The sequence below is a fragment of the Rhagoletis zephyria genome, unplaced genomic scaffold (genome assembly GCF_001687245.7).
Source record: "Rhagoletis zephyria isolate East Lansing unplaced genomic scaffold, Rhagoletis_zephyria_1.1 Rzeph_scaffold_09647, whole genome shotgun sequence".
Lineage (NCBI taxonomy): Eukaryota > Metazoa > Arthropoda > Insecta > Diptera > Tephritidae > Rhagoletis > Rhagoletis zephyria.
This window is the reverse complement of record NW_016166725.1, coordinates 12,658-23,378: the sequence shown is the minus strand read 5'-3', so window position 1 is coordinate 23,378 and position 10,721 is coordinate 12,658. Positions and strand designations below refer to the sequence as shown.

Below are 10,721 nucleotides of genomic sequence, written 5' to 3'. Positions count from 1 at the left end.
ACAGCGAAATAGATAGCGACCGTTCACGATGAGTGTTCGTCGGTGACTGGCAGCCGAAGTTATTTCCAATCACCGAACTACTCCAAGCGACTGCTCTGCATTACACGTAACTTACTTTGTAAAGCGGCTCAGAAGTATGTCTGATACCAAATGTACATTCTAAATTCCTACTTACATATGGCGGCCATGCCTTTGTAAAAGTAAGGGACGTTCGGCAGGGAAATGGTAATGACTGCCAGGTGAAGAGTAAGTTGCTAATAAGGTATTATTACGTGCTCCTAATTCCCACTGGGNTACGTGCTCCTAATTCCCACTGGGTACTTTTGAAGATCGTGTGCGATATGCTCGCAACATCTATTGTATTAATAAAGTTATGTACTTTATACAGCACACTAGAGTAAAACCATTTTATTTTGTTTTTCATCGACTTCACAAAACGAAGACGGCTATCAGTTCGTTGGAATATATTTTTTTTTTTTATGTATGTTATAGCAGATAACTTTGGACCACGTTAACCGATTTCTATAATTCTTTTTTTTTAATAGAACGGGTTTACCTCATAGGTGGTCCCATACTAATTTGGTTTAAATCCGATCATTGGATCATGAAAACTGATTATATGAGAATCGAAGTCGGTTTTGTGTTTACTTTAAAATTACTAGTTTTTTTTGTGTGTTAAATTACAAGTTTAGAATTTCTCAAAGAATGGCTAAAGGTTGATAAACAATAAAAATGTGGACTCTCTATAGCTTTATTAAGCCAAAATGTAAGCTACACGATAATACTAAAGCTCTTGAAAGAGATTTCAAGAAAAAATTGTTCTATAACTCGTCGAAAATAGCTATTTTTTAGACGTTTTTTTGTAGTGTACATACAAATAAACTTAAAATTAATGCGGAAGAATATTAGAGGAATCGTATGCTCCTTTGGGAGACCAGTAACCATAGCTTGTGAAGATTCGTAGATACTCTACAAGTTAGGCTGTCGAATGCAAAAAACTGCATTATTGTTAACAATAGATATTTTTTATACTCCAAATTTGTTAAGTTAATATTAAATATTTCCCCTGTCGGTCATGACAAAAAAAGATTTTCGTTCAGTTTTTTTATTATTGGTAATTAAAATATCGCCAAACGCATAGTAATCTTCACGGAAATAGATATTTATGTTGGTAACACTGGCGTCAAAATAGTCTCTTCACAAATTTTGTTAAATGATCCTTTGTTTATAAATAAAACCACATACCCACACATTTTTAAGACGCCCTTATTTTGTTCGCTACTGTATTTAATAAATAGATTTCAGCTATTTTCAATGTTTGTTTCATTTTTTATTAAAGTATATTAAAACATAATTTCTTGTATTTAAAACTAGTATTTGTTCCTTTTGTTTCGTTTTCTCTTATGCCGATACATTGAAGTGGTCGATTAATTTTAGCAAATGCAAACAAACACGAGAAAAAACAAAGAGGACATACATTAAAACATATGTACATACATACATATGAATTTAGAAAGGTATTTTATAAAATTTTAAACAATATTTTAATCAATTGATATCCCTGAACTAACTTTTAGTCTCAAAACCAAGAAAAATAGAACATCAGTCAAAAGCGTTTAAAATTTTAAACAATGTAACATTTGAATTCGTTTGAATTTTTTACAAGAATGAAAATAATTTCCGAAAAATTTGTGCACTGCTCTTAGACTATAAAAGATAAAACTGCATCACATTACCGCGAAAGTACATTTATCCAGTCGAATTTGTTGAATATATTTTGAAATAACCTATTTTTTTACTAAGGGCTGTTCTCCATAGGTGTGTAACCTTACCCGTGCATTTGACATTTTACGCATACACATATGTTCATATGTACAATGACGAAAAGATAAATAGGAACGCGACATTTTAACATGTTTCATGTAATTTTCTTTTGTTTATTTATTATTCAACATACTCGTAATCGAAATATCAAAAACCAACGTATATTTTTAGCAATTTCACACTTGCACTTTATTACTAAAATTTGATGTGGTTTAAAAATGCATACCACATTTTTTCCGAAAATTCTTATTAATAAGTTTAAAATTTTGATAAAACTTTGAATTTTCCTGACAAAAGAAAAATAGTCAAAATATGTTAAAATGTCGCGCCCATATTTATTTCTCCGCCACTGTAAGTAAGTAAAAATACATACAACTTTCTGCATCGCACTTTAGCGTTCGCTTTCGCCTCGCTTAGATAGCAGCGCGAACCACTCTGGAGCATACTATAGGGTGCGTTCAGAAATGCTTCAAGCCAAAGCATCAGTCTCTTTTACTTCTAAGCTATAATTGATGGAAATGCCTTATTTACGCAACTAAGTTCCAATTAGGCTTTTAATCGTGGTTGCGTATATTGGACATTTCCATCAATTATAGTTTAGAAATAAATGTGTCTGCTGCTTTGGCTTAATGCATTTCTGAACACACCCATAATTAGCACTTTGCTGCCTGGCAATTATAGGCCTGTTTTTTTTTTGCTCGCCCGCTGGCACCCTGTCCATTTTGCGTTTCTTTTGCTAGCAACGTAACGGTATTACCGAAAAAGACGATGATTTGTTTCAGTTTGTTATCGTTTAGGTAATTATCAAAATACTTTGTTGGGTTGACTTAGCTCCGAACAGTAACGAAGTTATTTTGATATTTGTTTCTTGTCGTTCAATTCGGTAGTTTCTGTAAACTGTCGTTTTATCAACTGTGAACGTCAGTTTTAGCTTACTTTTGTTAGTATGGTAAATTATGTTTACCCAAAACTGATTCGTAGCTTTTTCCCAAAAAAAAAAAAAAAAATTAGATAAATTGTAGCAGAAAATTTAACTTTTACTTACTCATATGCGTTATGCTTTTCAGCAGCAGGCGGATTTGAAATTGAGTAAATTCCGAATAGCTGATTGCAGTATACTTGCTACCAGGAAAAATTATCAAGCTTGCCGACAGTAAAATAATTTTCCTTTAACAAAATACATGGGGAATACTACTGAGTGATGAGGTATCGAGCTCGGTGTGAAGATCCCTAGAGTTTAAATTACTAACAAAAACAGCTGGCAGAGCGCGCGTGTGAAATTTTGGTAGCTGTCCATCTTTCTGCTTTGTCTTGTCATTAGCATTGCCAATTTTGGCCACGTCAACGCGCTCATTTAAATGCATATTTTCTGAATCAGCTGTCAAAGCAAGGCGAACGCCAAAGCGACGGGAAAGCTGTATGTAGTCGTGTCTTTACGTTTTCATGTGTTGCTTTGCACTAGTAGATTCCGCCATAAGAATTTTTATTTGCACCCTAAATCTTCGTTTATTGACAGACTTATACATATACTTAGTTTATGAAGTTAATGGTGGTACTAGCGAATCATTAAACGACCGACACATCTAAGGCAACACTGCCTTTTCTTCGCCTTTTACTGCAGAAGCGTAAGTTGCCCCACCAGCTGCATTCTGCTTAGATATCTCTTCTTCAGTCGCATGCTGAGTAACAGACGCTCCTCCACCTCCCAGCGGTTGCGGTGAATCAACTGTAACGGTAAAATTTATCCGGATTTAAAAAATATATTTTTGGCACTGTTGAAAACTCACAATCTTTCCGATAAGTTTAAATTTGCAAAAACATACAGAAAAAACTCAAACGAACAAACAAAGGTCATAAACCCCGAAATGGAGTGCAGTCTGATGGAATTATATGGAAAAATTGCTTAACTGGGAAATTAATTCACCGTTGTTGAAAAAATATCCATTCGATAGAAAAAATCTCCTAAATAACATATCGAAATTATCAAAAATAGTTCGGTGCAGACGGTAACGAAAACAATTAATAACGATCGGTTTTTGTAGGGGTTAAAGACAAAAACATTGAAAGAAAAAAAAAAAACAAATTCTAGATAATAAAATCCCATACGAAATCGATATGGAAAACAAAATTGTAGAATGTGTAGTTCTTTTGTAAAAAATTTCCGAAATTTGTTTAACCCCAATTACGCGTTATTCGCAGCATCTTTCCCGAGGTCCAACCCCTTTCTGTGCACTCGCTTCAATGGAAAAAGCGCTTTGCGCAATAGGTCGGCTAGTTTTCAACACAATTTTTTCAGTTTGCCGTTTCTTCATTCTCTTGAATTCGCGCAGCTGTCATTTTATGAACTGTGCAAGTATTTATACTTTAAAATATTTATATATTTAATTAATCTTATCAATTTAATTGATATATTTTTTTAGAGGTGGCACACTTCTTCAAAAAATGTCTAGAAATTAAGCTTTCTTAAACTATTTCAGTTTGACATCCATATTGTAATTATTCATTTATCTTATCAATTTAGTTGAATTAAATTTTTTAAACAGGTGGCAACCCTCCTTAACCATATTTTCCAAGCTAAGCTTCCATAAATCACTTTTTTTGACTCCCATAATGCAACATTTAACTTTCCTTATAAATTTTTCAAACAGATGGCAACCCTCTTCAAAAGTATTTTGGAAATCAAGCTTTCTTAAGCCTCATTCGCTTGATACGCATATTGTAATAATAATTTATTTATCTTAACACCATATTAATTTAAGTGGAATTTAATATTAATTTAAGTGGAATTTAATTTTAATTTAATTCTTTATTTCTCAATTGAATTTTTTTTTTCAGTTTCAATAAACTTTTTATTAAGTGAGTAAAAATATGGCAGCACTGTGCTAAAAGTGGTAGTAAAAGCAGGGCTTGTATACAAGTGAACAGCTGATACACAATATCGGTTTGTGTATATTGATCAGCAGATTAATAATATAGCATCCCTGAGTGTGGCCATGCTGATTTAATTTTCATTTAAGTGAAGAGCATAGGTCACGTAAATTAAAATTAAAAACAAAAATAAAATTGATTGGTGAAACCAAAAATTTTTAAATTAAAATAATTTTCACTTAAATGAATCTGTTTAAACACAGCCTTATTAATATAATTTTGAAATATGTGGCAACCCTCGTGAAAAATATTTTCCAAATTAAGCTTTCTTAAACCTCATTAGTTTGATACCTAAATGGAAATTCAATTCAATTTATCAACTTAAATCGAAATTTTTTAAACACTGGCAACTCGCCATTTTTGTTTTGAACCATCCGGAGTTCATATATAGAATTATAGATATTTTATTTTTTCGATATCTTCTGCACTGATCTATTTTTGATAATTTTCATATGCGATTCAGGACATTTTTAACTATCGATTGGGAATTTTTTCATAGACGGTGAAGCCTTTTATTTTGGTTAAAGGTATAGCAAAAAAGACAGATTTTTTTCTTATGACTTGTTTACACACAACATAAAGGAAGGGCAGGAGGTCATTTAATAAAAAAAAAAACATGTATATTTTGAGTTATCATATTCTTCCGGCAAAAGAGCGATATTATCATGTTTTGAAGCGGAAATATCATCATTTAATTAGATAGTCCTAAATGTCTGTTGTATAAATTTGTATTTGATTTGCAAAGAGCAGAGATATGTACATCTGCAAACCTACTTTTTTATTTCCCCATACATAACTTGACAAACAAGACAAAATTTCCCCTTTGTTCTAGCCATTTGTGTAGCCATGGTGGTATTTTCCTGTTTGCTAGAGAAATTTGAACAAAAATCATTTTATTTTCTTCCCAACAGACATTAAAGTTAGAAAACGATTGGAAAACGATTCGAAATCTTTAAATGTTTCCCTAAGGTAGAAGGTTAGAAGAGGATTAGAGAAACTGTCGAGAATTATTGCATTATCTACAAAAGGGGAACTAGTTCTCGATATCGAGAAAAAGGTTAGATATCTAATCGTGTCCTAACGTTGAATTTTAATTAGTTTCAAATGTCTAGTGTTTTTCTAATCATCGAATTCTAACATAGTTCTCTAACCTGATTTATTCCAATGTAAAATCAAAATGTTTCTCTAACGTTAGAGACTATGTTTGCTGGGTTTCCGCCATATTGATATTTGACCAAAGCAATGGTATCGAGTATAGCAAAATTGCATAATTTTCTACATAAATTTAATATAGTAAGCCCATTAGGAGACAATACTGGAGAACGAACATACTTTTAACGAAAATTTATCGAAATTCACAATCTCCTTCCATCTGTTAGTAGCAATAGGAAGCAAATTTTTGCGTATGTCGTTTATTACATATCGTTATCTTACTTAACTCAATAACGACGAAACATTGAAAAAAGAACTAAGAAGATCAAATTAGTTTTAACAGGGGGAAGTAACCTTATGAGTATAAACATAAGAAGAAAACAAGTTCTGCGTCCTTAACTTTGCGTATTAGCGAAGAGACCGAAGTAGTTCACGATTAACCCTAAGAAAGGCCCCATATAACATTTTTGTTTCTTCAGTTGCTAATTTCGTAATGACCATAGTTTTTAGGTATTTTGTGAGTAGGTATTCTCCAAATTGACCAAGTGGTTTGGCAACGTTGCAACAGTCGTTGCTTGAGCTAATCTGCACTTTTGCAAGAGTGCCAGGCCACTTGCTCAATTTGGTGAATACCACTACTATAAGTTCTATTCATGTATACGCATTATCATGATTTTTTGTCAAATCGCTTCGTTGCACACTAGAAAATTTGCAAAGTTTTGAAAAGTCATGTTGGTGAGAAGAAATGCAAACCTACGAAGAGTTTATGAGTTTTCATGAGTACCCCAAATTGCTTTATAGAAAATAACTAAAATATGAGTTCAAGAGCAGTGATTGATGTCAAGTGACTGCAAGCAGTGAATATTCAGAATGTGTCAATGGAATGTAAGTTCTAAGAATGCCTGCCTTTAATATCCATTGCGTAGGAGTCGTCGAGTCGTATATCATGCTTCTTAATAAGCTGACATTCAGCGCCCTCAATTGAAGGAATTGAATATACATACAAGTATCCGTCCTGTGAAGCCACTAAAAGCCTGAAATCAAAGAAAAAACATTTAAATATATACATATGTTTTAAATTACTGATAAAATTATAATTATTGTACCATTAAGCTAGCATTTCAGTGTACTAGTTTTTATATATACATATAGAGAAAACTTGATAGTTACGGGGGCAGGGAAGGCTCGAACACCCCCGTCCATACCTGGCTACGCCCATGATTGTTAACCTAATTCACAAAGACCCTAACCAACAATTTTTTTTTCAGGAGAAGCAAAAAACATTATAAGAGGAGTATCAAAAACAGGTAGGGCTTTTTAAAAAGTGGCTCCGTTGTTTTTGGACATAACACTTTAAAAATTTTATTGAAGGTGTATTTTAATACCTTTTACCATAATCTGTGAAAAACACAGCTTCGGAAAAAGTGTTGGTTGTTGTGGCCTTTGTGAATTAAGATAACGATATGTAAATTTCTTAAGTTTTGTTTTTTTGAATTATGACACTATTGAAGTAAATGAGCGATATGTACACGACTTTTCCAATTCTGAAGTTAATTTAAAATTAATGGCTTGTGTCCTTCTACAAATTGTAGGAAGACCATCCACGGTGAGGAACAAAATAATAAGGGTATTCCTTTAAAGTCGAAAATAGCTCGAAAACCTTGAAACCTCGAAACTTGTTCAGCCTCGAAAAACAACTGTCAAAAAATTTATGTAAAGTAGTTCCTAAATTTCAGTGTTGCGTTTTGGTCTTTCAATTCATGCAATTTACGTTTTTGCACTTTTTCAATGCATTTTGAATGTTTTGCTTTTATGTTTGCTTCAGCTTTTTAATACCATGTAATATACAAAGAAACTCTAACTGAACTGCAAAATTTCGGAATTCCCTCATTTCTTACAAAGCTACAAAAAGGTGCATTCCCAAGAATAGCCTCCAAATCTTTCGAGGTTTTCGAGTGTTCTACTCTTCGCGTTTAAGGTAATCCCCAAAACATTAAATCGTTTAGATCTGATTTCGGGGCAATAAATGAAAACATAGATTACAGAGAACATGCAAAATTAGCCTGGACATCTACTTCCTCGTCAGTAATGCAGTTTCCATACTAATTCATATAGGAATCAAATTGAAATTGAATGAGAACTTATTCGAATCAGTATGATGACTAATGCAGTCGACGACGAGGTACAAGTCTATTAGAGGGCTGTATGAATTTATTCAAACTTCTAGCCAAACAGAGTACAGTACATTTCAATATTTTACTTCACATACAAAACACTCAATGTATGGAATTTTGTAAGTTATGAATATACCTTTTGTTTTAAATTTTCTACCTTCAAATGGAAGAATGAATGAATGAATGGAAAACGTTAAAATCATTCAAACTCATTTCGGTAAAAGTTTTTTTTCTACAAACAAGTTTGTTCGTATTGTAATAGGAGCTCAGCAATATGTATGCATATGTATGTAATGCATGTTTGTACATATGTGCACAGAAAAAAAATGTTTGGTCCAAGGCGAATTAATATAAGGTGATAGCAGGAGTACAAAATAAAAATTTACATGTATTTTGTTTTTGCCTTGGCGGCATAAACTGTCAAAATCTGTAAGAGTGTGTGTAGAAATTCAAACAAAATTTTTCAATTTGATATCAGAAGCCGTGCGGCGAAACACACACACAAAATCAGCTAGTCAGAGCTAGTAACACCACCTTATATAAATTCGCCTTGGTTTGGACATTCATACAAAAAATTGTCATTTATTTCAATTCAATTTATTTTCACTTTGTTTGAATATTCTAATGTCGACACATATATCAGAACAGGTATTCACTCCAATTCAAAAAAAAATTTAAGCCAAAATCATTCATTCGTTTTGTATATGAATAATTCATAAGCCGTTTTGAATGAATTCATGCAGCCTTCTAATGTCGATGCCAGTTTTGCATGTTTTTTGTATTCTTTGTTCTCTGAATAAAAACAAGTAATTTTTAGCAAAAACCGAAAAGAAAGCGTGAGTACTAGGTATTCATGAAATTTGATGTGTAAGCATATGCGAACTGCAAAGCGTAAAATGATGTTTACATATAAATGTAATCTCAATCAAAGCTCGTTAGCTGTCAAATTGGTTGTGCTTGTTATTCACACAACTCGGGGAAAAGTTAAACTTCTTCTCTGTGCCACCGTGGTCAATTTTTTCTGCAACACATATTATGCCATTTAAATATATTTTAACTGAATATTTTATTAAAAATACCTTTACAAACCTCTTTTCTTTACTAGCGCCAATTTTTGTTTACTTTTACATTTGACATTCCTCCTCCTCTTCGCAAGTATAATCGATAAAACTAGGTTGGACCCCAAAAAGTTATCGGTTTAATCTGGGATATGTTTATAATTATAATTTTGTATGGCTAACCTCTTTTTCTAATTACAGGTTAGGGAGTTAAGTTCGAAAATGTGGGCAATCTTTTATATGTATGTAAATGAGAGCGATTTTTGGAGAGTTGCGTAAGTTTTGCTGTTACTCACTTTTTACTCTCACTTCGGAGAGTGATTTTGCTGTTTGACCTCTTTCCAGGATGTTTCGCGAAAAGTATTGGATCAGAGATATTAAATTGTCCATACATATTCATATTAAACATACATATCGAGCCCTAACCGCCAAAATAACGTAAGCGACATTGTTTTCAAAATTTTCTTTTTGATGCAGAAATATTCCTAGAGCATCTAGACACATTTCTGCATCAAAAAGAAAATTAAAAAAAAAAAATGTCGCTTACGTTATTTTGGCGGTTACATATATCGTCAGTTATCAACGATCCTTGTTAAAATGATTTCAGTATTTTTTTTTAATTTTCGCCTTGCTTTTTTATCAAAATAGACCACTAAACCTATGCCTAAAAGCATCTACGAATATCAAAACCAGTTGCAACAAATGAGTTCATACATATGTGTGTACATACCTAGGTACAAAGCAGTATGCATGTGCGGAGTTTGCATAATCGGAAGTAATAATCAACTGTACCGCATTTCCTCTTACTATGCATATGCCTAAATGTATGCAACCATTTACAATAGCAAGCAAACACAGGGTTCTTCTAATGAAAATCCAAAAATTGTATGCTGAAATAGACATGCTAAAGCCCTTCGCAATTTTGTGCTGGGATATGCGTTACAGATTCTCAAATTTTACCCCTACCGAAACCAAAGATGTATACACATCAAAATATTATATATATATATATATATTTCATGATCCAATGATCGGATCTAAACCAGATGGGACCACCTCTGAGACACTACCTTTCCGATGCAAAAAGAATTATCGACATCGGTTGACGTGGTCCAAAGTTATGCGGTAACATACATAAAAAAAATATTCGACGAACTAATAACCTCCTCCCCTTTTGGAAGTCGGTTAAAAATTAAAAGAATTTGGAGTCCAAGTGGTCAGAACTATGTGCTACAACTGAGTAGGAACCAGGTTCGATGTCCACTCGAATTCGAACGCCCGCCGTCGCGGCTCCCTTAATCCGCAATACTGCCGTCTATCAGGGTACAATTTTGATCAGACCAACTGCGCCGTTAATCCGGATTTAACTTGCCATTTGTCTATGCTATAATGCAGTGGTCGGCAGGCCATAGCTCACTGAGTGACGTGTGCCAAGTTAGCACTACACTTTTCGAAATTGGAAAAGTTAACTACGGCATAAATTGTAGTGTTTTTGTTGTAAATTTGTTGTAGAAAGAAAAAATTTGTAGCTCTCGTTTTTTAAGAAAAAATGGTATGTAGTGCTAACTTGACACCATACACCTAG

The 10,721-nt window shown here is 33.1% G+C and overlaps 1 protein-coding gene across 3 annotated transcripts in view; it reads right to left on the bottom strand.

Moving 5' to 3' along the window:
* Window positions 1-2,467: 2,467 nt before the first annotated feature.
* Atg18a (Autophagy-related 18a) overlaps window positions 2,468-10,721 on the bottom strand; it is a 12,288-nt gene continuing 4,034 nt past the window's right edge. For 2 of the 3 annotated variants that reach the window (XM_017632102.1, XM_017632103.1), the window contains exons 5-6: window positions 6,811-6,938; window positions 2,468-3,550 (exon numbers count right to left, since the gene is read on the bottom strand). In XM_017632102.1, coding sequence (XP_017487591.1) covers window positions 3,408-3,550; window positions 6,811-6,938 — 271 coding nt within the window. In that variant the 3' untranslated portion in view covers window positions 2,468-3,407. The remainder of the gene's footprint in view (window positions 3,551-6,810; window positions 6,939-10,721) is intronic. The other variant, XR_001849215.1, reaches the window with a different exon arrangement.